Genomic DNA, 20,373 nt, shown 5'->3' with positions numbered 1-20,373 from the left:
CACCCAAGAAGTGGATGAGGAGATGAGAGTGTTTGTTTTCACTGAGAGCATGAAGAGAATTCAATCCAATGTTCCAGGAAACACAAAGATCAAGATCACAAGCGTCCCCCTCAGATGAGTCCGTCGTAATCCCGACGACATTGGACCTCCATCCATATATCCCTCGGGTGCGCTTTCATCCAGTTCGACCCCTTCTCCACCCACCAAGAGGGAGTCCACCTTCAAGTGTATGTGAGGGGAAGAAGGCCCGTGAAAGCCGATTGCGTTTTAATAAAGTTTATTATCTGCGGGGAGCTAATCCTCACGGGTAATCTCTCCCCCTAAAGGAAAGCTGGATTACTCACTTGCTTTAATCCCAATGAAATTGTTAGGATTCAGCCTGTGCTGTGTAGCAGATGGCAACAGGCTTTTTCCTTCAACCTTGAGATGATTTAACCCCCCTCACCTCCCACCACTCCGCATTTCAAAATGCAACACCCCGTCTGCGTCTGCAAAACAATAACAACAAACGTGAAAAGTTACCGAAACACTCTTTAATGTCACAGATAATGAAGACGTTTCACCTCTGGACATTGAAAATAAGACGGAAAAACACAAAACCTTTTTTTCCACCATGAACACAATGACATTAGTCTGTGCACTCTTCATGAACCCAAGCATCCGTCTTGACGACTCAGCACAGTGACGTAATCATTCGATGTGCTGCGAAACAATTCAACTAATTCTGATTGTATTGTAACCATCATACAGTATGTGATACCATTAAGTTACGGAATTAAAATAAACATTTTCCCACTGACTGGATATCAATATGAAATTAAAGGACAGTGGAAAGGAATTGGGAGTCAAGAACATATCGAACATTTTATTAGCTACACTGACACAATCATTGACTTCCTTTCATGAAAACAGAGTTTAGAAAAAAAAAAAAAAGGACTAGTCTGCCATGAAAGCTAATCAGGTATAATTAGTCAATTTCAATTGTCTGATTTTTAATTAATTACTACAAATAATGTACATATATGGCAAATGGTGGTTCACTTTCTGAATTGCTTATCCTGACAAAAGTCCATCGACCTGATCAGATTTTTGGCTATTTGCAGCATGGCTTGATCCCTACACCTTTTGGAACGTTTTCGATTTTTTTTTTTTTTTGTTTAGTGGTGTGTTGTGAAGTTTTTGTAAAACGTGCTTTGGCGCAATAAAGTTTGGGGATCACTGCAGTAGATTGCACTGGTACACCTAATGTGGTACAAAGTGGAACTTACAGTAGAGGTCCAAAAATCACAACTAAAACATGCACAAACTAAAAAGCATTAAAAAAAAATCCTTGAAATCACAGTAGAGGAATATTGAGTCGTTGCATTGACTGCTGATGCGTTAAAATGTCCTTCATAGCATAATCAAAAAAAAAAAAAGGTCCTTCATTCACCCCATCATTCCATTGATGAAAATAAACATCCATATGCACAAAGTTGCCATCGTAAGGCGTGTTTGCTGAAATGCTTTCAACCAGTGGAAGGAACCAGAAGCACCTTGAAGCACAGAACCAGACCATCAGGGAAAGGGTGATGCAGTTAAGTGGGCTGGTCTAATCTGGACACATCCACTTAGGCCAATTTTTGGATTTGGTCGGACCACACTTTGGCTCAGGGCAGTGACACTTTTGCCCGCCGTGAACGGAGGCGGGTTTTGAAGAAGAGGTACATAGCCAGGAGACACATGGAGGACAGGAAGTAGAGGATGACACACAGGCTGACGTCAACTTTGGAGAAGCCGATGCTCAGCATGGACATCCAGCGGCCCCTCCGGCTCAACCCGCCGTTGTCGTCAATCAAGCGCCGGGCCGAAAGTTCTCGTTTCTTCATGCGCGTCCCGTCGTCGGAACCCAAGTCTGACTCCGGGCCTGTCATGCTGACCTTAGCGCCCAGGCCGAAAACAGGCCCGGAGTCACGCTCCTCGCGGTTCCTTTGCAGGGTGCGTTGTTTGACTCGGCTGGAGGTGGCCACCTGCACGGCTTTGGCTTTGTAGTGCTGGTTGACCAACGAGTCCAGGTCCACGATGTCCTCTTGCGCGTCTCGCACTTTCATCCCAACGATGCTCGGCCTCCGGACGTCCATTCGACGATCCGAGCCCAATCTGGTTTCCCCTCCTGCCCACGGTGTCGGTTCAAGGTTCTTACTTTCCACTTGGGCGGCTGCTGCTGCTCCTCCGTTGTCCTCTTCATCTGCCACCTCTTCTTCTTCCTCCTCCTCTTCCACATGAGCTTGCGTTGGAGGATGATGCTTGGAAGGGTCCATGGCCTCTTTGGCTTCTCTTTCAGTACGCTTCTGAGCCTCCGACATTTGCAGTAGGTTGGCTCGTTTTACCTTCTGCTTGGCCAGAACTTCACTTTCGTCTTCCAAGTAGTCTGTTGGGGAAAACGAGAAACATTTTGTTTTTACGTCATTCATAAAAGAGTACAAACGTGATGTTAAAAAAAATATATATATATATCGTGTCAAGACGAGCACCTGTGAGGATGCGTTCGGAAGCGTAGTGCTCCTGAAGGAAGGACAGAACCTGCTGGGGGTCCCACTTGTGGTCCTTGTTGGGTTTTACTGTGTGACAATCTGGACACACTTCAGGTGGAGGCCACTGGAGCTTTGGGAAGTTGGGGTCCTCGCTCAAAGCACCTGAAAGGCAAGAACAAGAATATTATGAAAAGAAAACTTGATTTGGGTCCATAGGCAGCGTAGCAAAGTTGTCATTTTATTTTCAAGAAAGCATCCGACAAGGTCGCGCCAAGTTGTTGCACGCTATCACGTTGGCATGTTTGATTTGAGGACACGAGTGCTTCGAGGATTGGATGCAATCTGTGTTGAGGCCATTTCATCTTGTCACGGACCGTCATAAATCTTTTGGCTCTATATGCATATGTGCATGGGGGTCTTTTAAGAGTGTCTATGTAAATCAGATGTCTGCGTTTGTGTGCATGTAATCTACGGATTGATATTGTTGTGTGCATGTGTGTGTGCGCGTCTAACATTGATCAATGGGCTTCGGGGATGTCCCACTGGGAGGGGTGGTGAGATAATAGATGTGACCAAAGTGGACAGCTTCCCCACTCCTACACACACACACACACACACACACACACACACACACACACACACACACACACGCTCGTAGGCAGCAGCAGCTCTGACTAAGGCAGACCACCTGTCTGGTTCCTTTGAAAGCGAAGGCCAATCTTCAAATTGAACATGAGAGGAACGGAAGCCTCGGAGGGGACAGATGCATCTAATGAATTAAAAAGTATTTTCTTTCTTTTCTTTTTATCTGACTGTGAGCTTCACGCTACTCACAATTTGACATAAACTGCTATTCGTGTGTATTGACAAAAATTTAGACTATTTTCCACACTTTTACATATCATTAAAAAAATGTTATTCCTTTTCCACAAATGTCACATTTTTTATTTTAACCACAAAAAACATGACAGTCACATTCAAAACAAGTTGTGCTACTTTAAAATGTTTTAAACCATTTTTTAAAAGATTTTTCCCAAGGCAAATTTTGCATGGAAGCACATACGCCGGTTAAAACTTATTTCTATAAATCGCTGAGAAATAAATACTGGATGCGTCAAAAAGTTGTTAAATAACACACTAACACAATCTGCAGCCATGTTGTTAGTGAAAACAGATCACATCAGAAATGACACACTTTCAACTAACCTGATTCTCCTGACCAATAAAAAATAAAAATGATAATTTGCTAATTTAAATAAAAACACACACACCAAATCTGCAGAAATTTGACTAAACACATCACCACAAATGCCCGCAAGGACACACACACGCACAAATACACACACTTCAGAATCTAGTAATAAATTGCTTGTTGTCACCGACAAAGTATTGTGCGTGTGTGTGTGTGTGAGCGCACAGCAGCTCTGTCACTTTACGACGCTGTCAATTTAGCCCCCCCCCTTCCCTATGCTGCTCAACGTGAATCTCATTGCTATGTGTGTGTGTAGTGTACTTCAGACTCTGCATATGGCACTTTACATAAAAGATACATTCATTTTACTCTGTCTGTCCGTGAGCGGCCCATGGGAGGGGGGGCTTTTATACATTTCAGCAGGTGGATGGGACACACATGCACGCTCCCCTAATTCTAATCATACTGGCCAGGTTTGTGGCCAGGGTGACTTTAGCCATAGCAGTCATATCGAGATTGCCACCATAGCCCAGCGCTGGGATGTCATCACAACGAGCGCATACATATTCATTAGGTAGAAATATGGATTGTTCAGCAAGTCCAACCAGCTTCCTCAGCACTGACTCCGTTTAGAGGGAAGGGGGGGGATCACCTACTATCCGCCCGTCGGGTGAATACAGCTGATGTTAGTAATTTAGTTGGAAAAAAAAAAAATGCAACATGGTAAATTTTATATTGCACAGTCGAGTAAATAAAAAAAAAAAAAAAAAACATATTTTTGGGGGTTTTAAAAATGTATTTCCTAAATGTACAAATGCTTCAGTTAGTGCCAAATAAAAAGTATGATGTCACTTTTCTTCGGATGATGCAATGCATTTGTACAAACACAAATGCTGGTGCTGTGCGGTCTGTAAAAATGTGTCTCCGCCTGTTGACAAGCAGCAACAGGACTGAGCTGCCGCCGCTCTTAATGCGGCTCGTGCGAAGCAGGCGTCACAGGGCCCTGGGGCCTCTTTGTTGCCAGCTAAATTAATTGTTCAGCCGCTTTACAAATAGCTCCTCTTTCATGCATGGCCGCTCCTGAAAGGCGGCGGACGGCTGAACAGCTCCACTTTGGCGTATAAAAAAAAAAAGGAGGAAAAGCAGATGAGGGGTTGCGTGGGTGAGAAAGCGGAACGGAGCGCATCTTTGCTTTTGATTCACTACACTGATCCCCAGTGGAAACAAGTTATATGGCAACGCCCCCCCTAGCACACGCCACAACCTGTGCACGCGTGTGTGTGTGTGGGGGCTGGACTGGAGGATGGGTCGGATTGTGTGGCTTGGTGCTTGTGTCCTGATGTTTGCCACCTGCCGCCGCACAGCACCTTGGGATTTGTGTGTGTGTAGCACTGGTTCCTGGGGGAGCCATCCTACCAGGGTGCTTTGCTATCACTTGTCAAGCGGAGGTTACGAGTCCCAGGGGATCGCAATGAGGGGGGTCTACTCGCAACGGAGAGAGGGACAAGACACAGGATGAGAGGGAAGACGGATTGAGGCGCTGTGTAGTGCTCTGGGGGGGTCTGAATAGTGTTTAAGTGTCTGGGGAGTAGACACACGCAAAGGCGGGTGTCCCGCTCGCCCCTGCTGTTCAGGGGACAAGCTGTCCCAGTGATAGAAGAGGGGGGCGGTCTGCACAAACAAAAGATAGTGATTTAACAAAGTGGGCTGTTAATGACAGCGCTGGGCCTAATAACATCATTGGAACAAAGACGAGGGAGGAGGGTTTTGCGCTTTTTAAGAGTAATATACTTTACTTATACAGTTAAACAAGAGGGGAAAGTGTTTTTTTTTCAGGGGGCGGCATCACAGGGCTCACGAGAGTTGAGACTATCCTCACAAATATTTTTTTTACCCACTCCAAGTTAATTAAATTACAGTCCAAACCAACAGAAATAAGCAACAGGTGATGCAAAAAATAAAAACCTTTTCACCAATCAGAAGCCTGAAAAAATTATATATATATATATATATATATAAAAAAAAACCAGATAAAATTAATTAACATAAAATTATATAAAAATTACCAGTGTCTGTGTGTATGACCCAAATAAAAAGTATCAATTAGGTGATTCTGATTCTTCAAAATTCCCTATTACGGAGAGAAAATTCTCAAAATCCCACAAAAGCAGAAGCCTATATGGGAGGGGCAAAATAAATGAGGAAGAGAGACAAATGAAAAAATGGGCAAGCGATTGTGACGATGTATGAGTGGGACGGAAAGGTTGGATGGGAGAAAATGTGACACAGAGACCGATGATACTCGAAGAGGTGGTGGGGGCAGGGGGTGGTCTAAGACGCAATGACAGCTGGTGTCTGATCTGAGGATCGTCCTTGCACCGTCTCTAGTCGTATTAACACGGCCCACTGACCATGTGAGGAGGCTGGAGCCTAAATCTCAGTGAAGTAACTGCAAAGGTCAGCCGAGGGAGGGCCAAGTACAACTCGTATGTGAGGTGGACCGCGATATATTCAATCCATTAAAAACATTAGAAGTGAAGATTTTTTTCTTTTACCTGCTATTCTGTTGTTGACCCGGTTGTGTCGAGACCAAAGCCAGAGGATGGCGTCAGTAAAGGTTTTCACCTCCGAGAGGCCCTCTTTGGCCATGTTCTCAAAGTGTTCGGCACAATGTCTGCAGCCAAAGAAATTGCTGATGTAGCCTGCCATGGCGCTCAGCACCTCCTTGGGATCTGGAAGGGATTGCAGAAAAATAAAATTTTGGTTGGATTCTTATTTTCTCTCTCGAAAATGAATTGCTCCCTGGATTCCCACGCTTTGTGGGCCAGGAGTCACAGGGAGCTGGGTCAACCCCATATTGACGTGAATAATCTACACCCAATCTGGAGATTAAAGGAAGTTAACCCTCTGTGTGAATGGTGGCCAGGTTGTCATCTCAGGAGCTCGACAGTCCACAAACATATTTTCCCGGCAGTAGTTTGCTTTTGTTCTTGGCTTAGCGGCCCCGCCGGGTTATAAACCGCGCAGCCGCTCGGAGAGTGCGGAAGGACAATGGGAAGCGTCCCACACCTGTGATACGGCTTTCAGCGTGTGAGTTCATGCATGAAGTTTATATCGTATTCAGGGGTAGTATTGCGAGTATCTGTCCTGTGAGAAACACGGTGGCCCGTGGGGTACCAGATGGACGCCCCTTTTCGCCATTCCATCTGCAGGGTCACATGACGGTCCATAAACCTCGGGATTAACCCCTGTGTATGTGCGTGTGTGTGTGTGTTGGAAGAGGGAGATTAACATGCCTGCTCCAAGTGGAGTTTCCAGTCATCTGCCTTGTTTTATTAACCGCTCACATTCCGCTAATCTAACATAATCTCTTTTCACACAGTCACAATTAGGCTCAATGCAGCTGTGAACAAAAAGTTGGGGAGCGTCGTTAAGTTGGTACCGAAGTCGAGTTATATGTTTGGATCTGTTTTGTGCGAATTTAAATTAGGTCACTGTGAAAAGAGGCTAATTTGTGGAACCCCGTGAACGCTAAATGATCCGAAGGAACAAAGTATGCGTGAGTTGTGTGCACCTGGGCCGCCTGCCTTCTTGGCTTGGACCGTCAGGAGATGGAAGAGCGTCCACACGCCACAAGGATAACGTCGGAAGTGGGGTTGCGAGCCTTGGCAACCTACCCATCTCACGCCCTCGGGCAAGGCAGCATCTGGAACCTGTGTGAGAGAAAAAGATACAACTGAACATTTCCCGCATCTCCAAACCTGTTAATGAAAGCTGCTGCGTGTAGTTTTCTTGATCAATGAGAAGTCAATCTCAGGTTAATGGCTCAACCCTGCGCTAATGAACAGAGGCAGTCCGGATATCTAAGCTTCAGCCGCGGCTGAATCCGACAACATATTCCCTCTGACACAAAGTCGTTTCTCTCGCCGCCCTCTATTGCCGCGGCTGCCGTGATTGACAGGGTTACTCATGTCAATAGTAAAGATTTTGGGACAGCGCGAAGTCCATTTCCTCGGGAGTGAAGTCAATTCATACCTTCTCATCGATTCATTGATCCATTGATCGGGTGGCTAAAAGCTAATGATCCGAGTAAGTGACTCTTTCAATTTGCAAAGGGGCTTTATTCCAGACAATAGGATCTTTATACATTTGGAAAAGTCTTAATTGAATAGGTGCATCATTTGGTACACCTAAATAATGAAATTTATTAAGGTCTTCAGCATTTAAATTGCCAATGCCTGAATTAAATGATTGTGTAGGTGTGCCAAATGTTGGATTAAAATTACTTTACATCAAATTACCTTACAGATGTTTGTGTGTCAAACTCACCTGTGTGGAATTCTCCAGGATTTGACTGAAAGCTCTATATGAAATTTGGTCCCCGGTCTGGTTTTGGAGCCATGAACTGAGCGTCTTCAACAGGTTCGTCACCATGGGGCGGCCTGGGAAGTACTGCAGCGAACACAGACAATACGCAATTGTAAGAGAACTTTTAGGCCATGGATTTGTATTATCTGCTTCATCCCAGTATTGCAAAATTTCACAACACTTTAATGTTTATTTACTCAAACTCAAAAAGGCCCTCGAGTAAAAAGCAAGGTCACATTGCCAAGACACCTCCAATATTGGCGTGTCAGCAACAAGATTTATACAGCAAAGAGCAATGGACAAAAGTACTACACACTAAAAACATGACCTTGTTTTTATGTTTACCTGATTATCTAATTTTGCAAATCTACAAAATGTCCCCTGCAATGAACTGTGCTGACAGAAAATATCATCAAAATGTCCAGTATGTTCAAATTATTGACCAAGAAAGAAGATATTCAAGGTTCACCGCAGCAATGAAAAATGTTACATTTCTTATTAAAATATTCTTTTAAAAATGTGGAATTGATGTTGAGGCTATTATTTTAGAAGAAAATGTCAACCTTTAAGCCTTTAAAGGCTAGAAAATGTAATTAATGTAATGTAGTCATGCCCCTGTTTTATAATGTGGATCTATAAATATAAAATAAATGTAAGTTCAGCAGGTCCATTTGAATTCAAGTTATAGATGCTAAATAGAGTTAAGGATTACGTGAAAATCTAATGCATAAATAGAAATAAAAGGGTAAGAAGAAGCATCTTCCTCATCCATCCTATTCAGAAGTGATGCATACAAATTATACTCAATCAGCACTGTAATGCTGTAGCTTGATTAATAGTTGGCCCCCCACCCAAAAAAAAAAATCCCTGACCATGTTGTTCTTAACATTTATGAGCTGCACTTGAGTTATGGCCTGAGTGTTTTTCCATCTCAGCAACTTCCAAAAGAATTCCACCTATAAGCTACATCCATTTCCTAAGTCGCTAACAACCACCGAACGACTTTTACCCAAGGTGTGTTTTCAAATCGTTGCTACCATGGTGATACGCCGTGAATGAAAGACGATATAGTAGCTAGCGAAACGTCGCGGAGGAGGAAATCCATCTGATGGGCCTTAGAGAGTAGTGATGACAGCCTAAATGCAAACACACACACAAGCTCGTCATTCCATTTAAGACACTGACAAAAGGACTCACTTTAGGTTTTAATAAATGTCTGCTTCCTGTTCTCACATTCAACCTTGGAATGGGTATATTGCTGACAAATAATCACAAGCTTTTTCGAAGAAACCGCTGCCATGGTAACCTCAGCTGTAATTGCTCCAACTCTTAGGCAGGAATTATTTCATCTCAGGTATTTTAAAATCAAAGTTACTAGCGCGAGCGCTTGCCAAGAGCAAACCGACCGCCGCTACGAGTCTCAGAGGAGATTTAGAAAACGTCATCCAAAAATGTACTCCTTTTTATTTGTCGCCGCCATCTGTTCACCTAAGTGCACCTGCATATGGGGGACAATCCCCGCGCTTCGATTCATCACGCTTTAACGGGATCTGGAAGTCACACCACTTAGCTTAACCCTCTCAGGCTGTTTGGTGTGCCACATTTTGTTGACAGTTTTATACATGCAAGAGAAATTCAAGATATTGGAACGTTTGGAGGACTGCAAAAAAAAATTTCTGTTGGCCAATATAAATTTTCCAAACGATGCCACAATCATACAAACAGCACACACTAAAGACTCCTGGCGTGTCAAGGACACGCCTAGCGTCCCCTATATTTGCTTCTGGGAAAGTGACCTAATGGGTTTAGGTGTGGATCGTAGGTCTGAATAACAACCAGTCACAAAAGCTCATTAAACAGTCATATGAATTTAAGCAGAAGAGACGAGGCAGGTGTTTGCCAGTAATGGGCTTAGGGCTGCATCACCAAAGCAACACTATTCATGTCTCCATGCTCCTGGTGATCCAATCACAATCTCACCATGTTCCACTGCTGGGTCATGCTGCTGAACCCCTTACGTCATGTGACCGTATAAATATTATTATTGATTTGGGGAGAATTTGAACAAAAAAGCTGTACACTGAAGAATATCAATTAGAGACTATAACAGAATTCCAGTTTTGGATCAGACGAGGAGAAGCTTGGATCCTTTTAGCTGGCCGGTCTCTTTTCAATTGTTGCCCTGTTGGCTTCTTTCAAGAAAAACAAGTTGGTGGTGTAATCCCTAAAACCCTCCCTTTAATGCTCTCATGCATCCCAAGATCCACTTTTTTTTTAATCCCCATATACATGTAGAGAGGATTCATAAATCCGGCTTCGGTCCGACAAGACAGTAAATCTAGTAAAATATTATGAGCGTGCGCAAATAGGAAGAGCAAGCCAATGCGGACGTGCTTGGATGGAAATGCAATAAAGGTTTGACGGTGAATAACAAAGAAACATTTTACAGAATTCTTGGACAAAGGGGGATTAGCATAAAACGGTGACAAATCATCTAAACACAATTTTGACGGTAGCAAAATATGTCACAGTAAGCCGCGCTTACACAAAAACATCTTCAGACACCCAAAAACACTTCTGCAATTTGTTTTTGGGGCAAATGTTTTCTTCTTTTTTCTATACATTACCGGGATTTAGTGTTTTTTAAATTTTTTTATTTCAACAGTCTTTTCTATTTTTGTTATTTTGGGTATTGTTTGTTTTTTGCTTGTTTGTCTATAATGTGTGTAAGAAGGTTATTTTTTTATTTAAAAAAAAGTGTAATAATTGTGATTAGTAAAAGCAATAATAATATATTGTCGTGTTTTATATATATTAAGTACTTTAAATACTGCTGTAAATTTCGCTTAGGTCCACATTTATTTTGGTATAAAAAAAGATTTTAAACATGATTTATATTTTGCAAAAAATGCTAAAAATATGTTACACGAGAGGTCAATTCCATCTGAAGTCCTATGCGACAAAAGTTTATATTAGAATCCAACATTCAGTGATTTTGGAGGTGTGATCCAGTACACTGTCTAAATTTCATTTAGCTTTTCCTAAAAAATAAATGAATACTTTTAGAATGAATAAAGTTGCTTGAATCAGAATGTGTGTTAGCATTGGAACGATGACTGCGCCCCCCTCGCCTCTCTCCACATCGGAATAAAACACCATGAGTCACTTTTAATCTAATCACATGACTCACATAGTGAGCTAAGGTGTCCCATTTTTACATATTGTGTCATTTATCCAATCTTTGTCACCTCCATGCAAATTTCAATTACCCTAATCAATTCAGTTAAAATTTTACACCACGTAAGGAGCGGGCAGTGTTTGTTGAGCCTGATCACAACCAACACCCCCGCTTGTCTTACATTAACTACGCCTAACAAGGTAACTGGATGAATGGATTGTCTTTGTTGTAAGAGTGCTCAGTCAAACGTCAACAAGGGTCCTCACAAGTGGCAACCATGACAGCCGGCTTAGCCGCACAAAGCCCTGACCGGCGGCCGGGGCCACTCTGTTTGGGGAGGGGGTGGCAGGCTAAAAATACCACTGGGACCCGCTGCTATTGACTAAACAAACGGGAGCTAATGGGAGGCCACGGCGCGTGGCCCGCCCGCAGCAGCCACACACACACATCAGCTTGCTACAAGGCCTCCCTAGAGAATGAGATATAATCAGGGAGATTGGTGGCAGTGAGACAGCCAATGGCCAATAGGGACGAGGCTAGCGGGTCAGACCTCATCATCGCAACATGTTTGGCTGGCTGGCGCACTTTTAGGACGGAAGGAGAGAGTCAGAGCGGCAAAGAGAAATTGTATTCATAAAATCCCCCAAGAGGATTCCAGGAAAAAAAAAAGGAGTCAGAGGATGATAACTCTAACGGGAAGACGCGTGGGCAGGTAAAGCGGTCAAAAGTATCAAATGAGCGAGTGCATTGGGAGGACGGGAAGGGCGCCGGGGGAATCGTAGAGAGGTTCTGCTTCTAATGAGGCAGCATCAATGCAAAGCTTGTGGACAGTGGCCACGCTTTAATACCCCAGGGAGCCAAAATCAAGAGGGTCAACAATCCCCATGAGAGTCTTTACGCTCCCCTCACAGTATCAATATACCACCAAATTTCAACTTTGCAATCAATGAATGAATAAATAAATGAATAAGGCCTGTGCATTGATTCAATAAAATACGATTCCTTATGTATCTCAATTCAAGGGGAGTTTTGATTCATTCGGAATACGATGCGGAGCATATTTATTTCAAGTAGTTCAATTGAAAAGTGAAACTCTGTTTATAAATTAATTATATACATTGATCTCCTTCATAGAAGGCTCATAAAAAAACATGTTTTTATGTGATATTCTAAAAAAATTTATGTGGTGAATGTAGTGTTTTTTTATTACCTCAAAGATATAATGAGCAAAATTAGAAAATACATCGTGAAATAGTTCATTGTGTTTTGAACGTATTCGAATTTCACTCTGAATTGAACAGCAGTATGGTGCTGCAAAGGATTTTGTACTATATTCCTATTTTTGTGACACATATATATGTTTACTATTTATTATTATACATTTACAGTGTGTTGGACCATTTGTAATATTAACTTGAGCTGAATTTTTGATGCAGTAGTTGGCGTCCACCAAATCCCTCACATTTTGCTGTCTCACTCTCCATCTAGTGGTGACCTGCTTAAACTACACTATCATCCTACATGAAGCAGATTTTCTGAAAGATACAAATTCCCACAGAAAAAAAAAACGCAGGTTGGGAAAGAAAAAATATATATATAATCAAGGAATAAATGCATCTCAAACTGTGTAGACGTTTCGGAGAGTTAAGGGAAATCAAAGTTTGTCAACCTGTTTTCACTTCAGGTGATCTTCCTGGAATTAGGTTTGACTAATATTTCTAAATTAGATTTCAACTTGCATTAAATATTTAAAAGTGAAATACAGATTCGGAATAAATTTGTGTGTGTGGCTCTGTGTTCACTCTCTCTCTCCCACCTTTGCCAAGACTGAGATGTACTTTCGGAGAGAAGTCAGCGCCTCTCCTGTGATGACAGGATGAGCGGCCAGCTCCACCCGCAGCGAGTAGTGCAGCATCGACTCCAGGTCGGCCATGTACACCCTGGATCTGTGCAAATATCAAACGCAGTTGAAGGCACGGCGACAAGACGGAGAATCCATTTGTTTCATGCCTGTTGAATGGTCTCCAGATCTCCACTGCGTGCGTGCTGATGTGCTCTGTGGCGGCCGGTTGAGACTTCCCTGAACGCACCACGCCTGGAAGCCCCTGAAGGGCGTAGGCGTAGAAAGTACGGGCCTCGATATTCCTGCGGGAGGAGGGAGGAACAGGTTGGACAACTTTGAGTCAAATGAGGAAAATTAAAAGCAAGGACCTCATCACGCCACTCTAGCGCCCGACCCTTGCCAAGGATCGGTCGGAAAGAGAGTGACTCCCAGATGGGTCGAGACGTTTACAAGCAACACATTTGGCAACGTGCTGCTTATTAGCCAAGCAGGGATCGAGCAACAAAATGCACTGGACTCTTTTTGTTTTCAAGTCTAGCGTTATAAAAATGCTTTATAGCCCCCTTACGCTTTTTGTGGCCGTATATTTTGCACACTTACTGGAAAACATTTGCGACGATGGGGCAGATGGTGCCAGGCTAGCACGCGGACGGGAGAGCTAAAACGCCGCAGCCTCGGCCATTACCGCGCTTTGCTCGTTCGCTTTCAGTCCTGCACACCCTCATTGACTTTCTCCCCTTGTGCGTGACGAGGAAAAGACAGAGCGTCGTAAAACTGGAAGGGGATGGTAATAAGGTGGATGGATGCTAAAAGGAGGCCTGTGCTCACTCACACCAGCTTGGGACTCAATTACACCTGTGGGCCTGGTGGGAGTGTTGCACATTTATCCAGTCATCCCCTTGGACATCCACCTGGGATCGGCACGTATTACACGCATGACGGATGTGCGCATTCTTACACAGACACACACAACTGCGTCCCTCCCAGGATCAATCAGACATTCAAGGCGTGATGGGATGCCATCTGCCGCTGTGCAGGTGAAGCCAGAAAAGCAATGGCATTGTTTTCATGCAAGAAATTAACACCCCCCCACCCTTGTACAGTGATGGAGATGAGGGGCGGGGGAGAGCATAAAGGAGGGTGAATAAATAAATCGGCAATAAATCATTTCCTCTTTGCATTTGTCAACTAAAAAGAGTCCCCCTTTGCATGCCAAGTTATTGAAAGCGCCAAACAAAGAGGCACAAGCGGCAGATGGATTTGCTAGGTGAGGAACGATGGGCGCCGCTTTATGATGGTGAATAATGGGAGCAATTTTGATGCTCTGATCCCATTAAAAGGGGCCAGATGTTTAGAAGTAGTCTCATGAATAGGGTTCAGATAATGAGGATGCAAACTTGCTGTGTGCTAAACAATTCCAAATGCAACCAGTAACCGTTGTTGCTAGTTTGCAGAATATGACAATTTATTGGCCTCCTCTCGTGATGAACGTAAAGTTGCAAACAGGAGGAAGTTGCAGCTGGAACTTGGCCAGATAATGCATTCCTGCGGCGTTGATTTATGAGCTCAAACGTTTACTACATGACAATCCTTCATAACAATTTTTTTTTTTGCAGCCGCTGTCCGATCGATTAGTGCTGAAAGAGACATCCCACTATGAATCAAGTTTGGGGAACGACCTAAAACTGTTGTGTGCCCTTGACATTTGAATAAATGATGAGGTTGCAAGCAGAGGTGCTCTTCCTCAAGAGATTGTCATCAAAAATCCCAAGGTCATAAAGGTGGAGTGAAGATACACCAGATTAGATGAGGTAGGTTACGATGCTGATACTGTTGTGACAATTTTCAGACCCGTTGTACATATATATGATTTATTTATTATTTTTATTTTCTTATTTATTTATAGATCTAGTGCTGTGTCTGAATAACTCACACTTTGAGTCTGGTGAAGTTGCCTCCTGGATGATAAAGGTAGCAGGAGGGGAACTCAGTCACTCCCAATTTGGTTACAAGGCCTTCCTCAGTATTCAGGACCCTCCGCACTGCAATGTTCTCAAACTGCAACAAGTCCAAGGTCACCTAATGCACACAGGGAATTTGGGCTTAGAGAGTGTGGGGGATGCCAAATCTTGATTTTTTTTTTTTTTTTTTTATGTATACCTCTCTGCCGATGTAGGAACTCGCATCCTCAAAGATCAGGGCAAGGTGTCGAACGTTGTTGGTCTCCAAGAAGATATCGATTTCAGCTTGGCTAGGGATAAAAATTTTAGTTGCGTTTTGCTCTTGAGGAAACATTCTACATCTTTGTGAATGTTACAGGATGAAATTCATCTTTTCATTACATAACTAAGGTGAAGAAAAATAGTTACTCAATCTCACGTCCTGTTTCCCATTTGCTCAGCGTGTCAACATTCAAATCCGCATGTCACAGTTATCTGTGTAAATACGTACAAGGCAGCCTTAAGGCACTCTTAAGATTTTTTTAATGAACTTGTGTCAATATTTAAATCGGCATGTCACAGTTATCTGTGTAAATATGTACAAGGCAGCCTTAAGGCACCCTTAAGATTTTTTTCATGAGCTTGATAACAGTTTATAATTTTCTGGCAGTGGAAAGCGGACATGGAGGATTATTATAATTTTATTTTAATTTCTCGGAGGGATATTTTTTTCGCACAGCATTTTAACAATAAATGCTTTTTTTTCTACCTGGTGGGTTCTAGTGGTGGGCAGGCTGGTGGCCACGGGTCCTGGTGCTTTTCCATTAGCTCCACAATGCGGTGACGGAAGGCTTGGGGGTCGTGCCCCAAACCTGGACGTCAGTGAAAATCAAATATTGCACATTACTGTTTGTTTTGAGACAGTGTCGGCGGTTATAAAGTGAGCCTCAAATAACGCGACATTAATATTTAATTTACATCGGATTAGCTGATGGTAACTAAGGCCATCAAAATTTGGGTCATCTATTTTGCCACATGCATTATAATGGAGTTTCTTAAAATTATCTTCAGAAAATAATTAACATAAATAAATAATATAGTAAAAATAAGTGAAATTAAAATAAATAATAAATAAATAAATAATGGGGAAAATAATGAAAAGAAATCAGCCAATTTACTTGCAGAGTCTCAAACATTATGGGTGAAATGTGACAACCTGGAGTCTGCAATCTGGACCCTGAACCCCAACCACAATAATAAATGTGGTTTTGGATGTCTTTATATTTTGCAGGTGTATCTAATGACACAGCCAGTTCAACGGAACCTTGAATAGGCTCTGTGTGCACTCGAATACCTGTTAAAGTCTCTCCAGCAGAATCCTCACGGCTGTAGGCATGGAAGAACTGTGAGGTGAAACAAGAGAGTTTTGGGTTACACTGAGAGCCGAGGAGGCAGAGATCAAATCGGCCGGTCCTCACACAGCCATGAGAGAAGCAAAGTGACGTTGTGTAAAGTTTGGCTGGCACACAGCCACCCCCCCTTTCACTCTACCTGGCTTGACCTCTAAATCCCAAATGTCTAAAAAGACTTGCAGATGAAATGGGAAAGAAGGAGCCCTTTGTCCATTCAAGTTCACCGGCGCACAGTAGCGAGGAGGTGCACGGCTAAGGTTTTGAGGTTTCGATTTTTTTCCGAGGTGCTAGCAAATCGAAATAATCAACCGTTGGATCTGAAAAATGTCAAAATCACAAAAATGTATGTCTCCTGAGTGCCCTCTACAGTTATGATGTGTAATAGATTTTTAAGACAATGTACCATCAAAATTGTGGTCAAAAAATGTTTGTACTAAGAAACTTTAAAATTAGACTATAATCTATATAATAAAGTAAATTTATTAAATTAAAATAGGAATAAAAAAAATGAAAATGGATTAAAAATAAAGCTTCACTCTCCGATACGATGAAGTCATGGTTTCTATCAATGAGCTCACATGCATAATAATAAATATTTTCCTAGACCATGTCTTGGTCCATATTTGTGGCATGACTTAAAATGTTTGATAGTAGTGTGAAGTGGAAACTTGATGCTTCACTTTCTGATATTGTGAGAAAAGGGTTGCCACCCATGACACTACAAAAAATATTTTTTTTAAAAAACACATCTGCTTAATTGTAACGTAACGAGAGCTGTGCATCGAGGCGGAAGTCATGACTTCAACCTTTAAGATTGGAACTTTACTAGCAACTTTGCAGGGGGACACTAAGATATTACCTTTACAGTTGGATATCCCCTGATGTTGTAGCTTATGCACACTTTCCGGTTATTCTCATCAGCACAGTCGAGGGCTGCCAGGTCAACAGCGGGCTTCCATTCTGAAAGACAAAACATCAAATGACATTATATTATTAGCATTCACAAGTCAAAAAGATTGTATTTCCCCAGGCACTCCCCAAATGTTGATGATCCTGGAAATAAAAGGTGAGGAACCTTTTTCGATCAGGAGCCATTGAACAAAACAAAAAAAGTGTATTGCCAGCAGTCTTTTACTCAAACGTCAGCTCATTAGCTACCTCAAGGAAGTCATTAAACATAACTAAACACTCCATGCTTGTAAAAAGTTTTGTTTGCGCTAACTTAAAATGTCTTTCTGTAGTCCTTAATGAATCAATCTATGAATCAAAATAAAATTTACAAACATGGTTTTACTATAGAATACAACTAGCAACATTTTCTGAATCATAATCAGTTATGGAAAGAATATATGAAAAGAATCCTTATTTACAGCTGTATTATGAACGTCCTGCAATTTGCATGTTGCCAAATGGAAGCTTTTGCGATTAGAAAATTGAACATTAGTCAATTTAAATTTGTTCAGCCATACAATGACGGTGTACGATATAATACGAGGGTGTTACGATATAAGATACAACAACATAAATCATAACAAACGATGAGATAAGATACACAAACATAACATATGGCAAGATGTGACAACATAAACAATCAGCTGAGATAACACAACACAACAAACGATCAGAGGAAGTAAAATACACAACAATCTATAAAAATAGATACGATAAAACAACGATAACATACGATAAACTGATGCGATACATTGGTTGTCGTTCAGAGCTAGTATGGTACCAACCTTTCATATCTCTCGCCAGGCGTTTATAGACGGGCGAGAATGAGATGCAGTGTCCACACCACGATGCGTAGAACTCCACCACTATCGCCGAACTAGAATTGACCAAAACCGATTTAACATTGTCCGGAGTGAGGGTGACGATTTGATCAGACGCCGTGTACAGTCCGGCCTCCGCCGCCGAGAACAGCAGGAGCAGACAAGAAGTCAAGTAGAGCATGGCGACGTGTCGAGGGTATTTGTTGATTTCTCCGCTGAAACGGGACGTGGCACGGTTATAGTGCCACGCCATCTTCCCTGGTTGTGTCACTCGAACGCAAAGTTGACCACCGAAGCCGGAAACTTTAACACAACAGCAAATTGCTACACCCTTTCATTATTAATGTATTCGTGTTTTACGGAAATACACAGGCAGCCATATTTGGGTTTCAAAATAAGAACGCGGAAACTACACGGAACATTTCAAAATAAAAGCTATTGTTCGGATTTTTAACTTGAATTTTATTCTTTTAAATACTATATTATCATGGTATTTTATTTATTTATCACAATCAAATGCAACATTATGGACAATTTGAATGTTAACACTGAAAAAAAAAAGGAACACGCTCTTTGATAATGATGAAAATGATTCATTCAAATATATTCCACGTTCAAGTTGAATATAAATTGTAACTAAAAGTCTTCAAAAATAAACAGCTCTTAAAACCTTAACTGCAAATGTGGTGTATTAAAAAGTTGAATACAACTGAACAGCCACTGTCACATAATTGTGTGAACTGTGTTATACAGGTTAGTGAGTCCCAAAGATTATTAGGGAGAATATTGACAGTATTCCGAGTTGCTTTCTATACCTATATTTTATTTAGTGATTTATTCGAGGCAAGTTTATTTGTATTTGCACAGTTGATTAAAAACAAGATTAAAAATCTAAAAAAAAAAAAAATACAGCACACACACGATAACAACCCCCTGGGAATGGTCAAAGGTGTTTTGTGAGGTGAAAATGCAACCTATTTTTTTTTATTATTTGTATGCGATCAAGGTTATCAAGTACAGACCGTGATAAGACAGCTTCACAAACAAGTGGTTTATTTGTTGACATGTGCACTATTGCTGCAACACCATGTACCAGCAGCTCTGGACATTTTCCACCAGTCTTTTAATAACATCAATTTGGTTTTATAAAATTGGAAAGCTGATGAAGACCAGCAATGACAAATTGTGTCCCCCAACCAGTCATCTTCACTTCAAGGTTGTCGTGTGTGTAGGCTATATTATGTCAACGGTAGAAAGTCTACACACCCTAGATTCAATTGCCTGTTTTGTGATAAATGTCAGAGTTTTCCCTCCCATCAATGTGACGTACAACCTGTGCAATTCAGTTGATAAAAATAAATGCTGACTCCCATGTAACAAAAGTTTGAGTGTGACTGGTACATACTGAACACAGCCACATCCCAAATTGCAAATGGGTGTGCACTTGTGGAACCACATTATTCCTGTAATTAGTTTTACCTTTCCTCTTAGAACAAATGAAAACAAATTATACAAAACAAAAGAAAACAAAACAAAACAACCGTCTGTATATTTTTTCTTCAAATATATTGTACAGGTTGTTGGTCAAAAAAGTTTTGAAATGATTGATCATATACTGTATCACAAAAATTGGCATTAGTACAAGGAAGGGTGTGTGGACTTTCTATATCCACTGAATTTAATATTTTCAAAAATAACATAGTACTCACTTTGTCGCTAGAATCCTGGATTGTTTTGTGGAAAGAATTTATCTAAAAAAAAAAAGGCAGAGTATTTTTAAATCATGGCATTCAGAGCCCTCTAGTGGTAAAAAATATTTTCGTTCCAATATAAATGGGCAATGTAGTAGTCATAAAATAGCACCTCCCCTTAAAAAGATCTAATTTACATTTACTCAGTAATAATTAAGTACATTTTCTAATCTTTGCACACATATTTCCATGTCTAATAATATCCAATCCACGTTTTTTTTCCTTTATCAAATAATATCCAATCCACATATTTTTTAATTAAACAGTGCAACAGAGCGTTGCTTTACAAACAAAGCTTTATTTACAATTCCAAAGTCTACAAATATTATGTACATGCTTGCAAAGTAAACCGTTCATTCGCCAACAATCACTGAGAAGCCAGTAAAAGTGGGTCTGATGGACTT

General features: G+C 41.6%; 1 protein-coding gene across 1 annotated transcript; it reads right to left on the bottom strand.

Annotated features, from left to right (window-relative positions):
- Positions 1 to 513: 513 nt before the first annotated feature.
- Positions 514 to 18,610, bottom strand: qsox1 (quiescin Q6 sulfhydryl oxidase 1). Its single transcript, XM_049732174.1, has 13 exons — positions 18,183 to 18,610; positions 17,306 to 17,406; positions 16,389 to 16,437; positions 15,804 to 15,906; positions 15,255 to 15,345; positions 15,028 to 15,173; positions 13,262 to 13,396; positions 13,068 to 13,197; positions 8,035 to 8,157; positions 7,280 to 7,418; positions 6,261 to 6,437; positions 2,514 to 2,675; positions 514 to 2,410 (listed from the first exon to the last, which is right to left on the bottom strand). The coding sequence occupies exons 1-13, from the start codon at positions 18,469 to 18,471 to the stop codon at positions 1,650 to 1,652; spliced, it is 2,406 nt and encodes an 801-aa protein (XP_049588131.1). The 5' UTR covers positions 18,472 to 18,610; the 3' UTR covers positions 514 to 1,649.
- Positions 18,611 to 20,373: the final 1,763 nt, after the last annotated feature.

The sequence above is a fragment of the Syngnathus scovelli genome, chromosome 10 (genome assembly GCF_024217435.2).
Source record: "Syngnathus scovelli strain Florida chromosome 10, RoL_Ssco_1.2, whole genome shotgun sequence".
Classification (NCBI taxonomy): Eukaryota; Metazoa; Chordata; class Actinopteri; order Syngnathiformes; family Syngnathidae; genus Syngnathus; species Syngnathus scovelli.
Note: the sequence above shows the minus strand (reverse complement) of the source record. Positions and strands in the feature narration are given on the sequence as shown.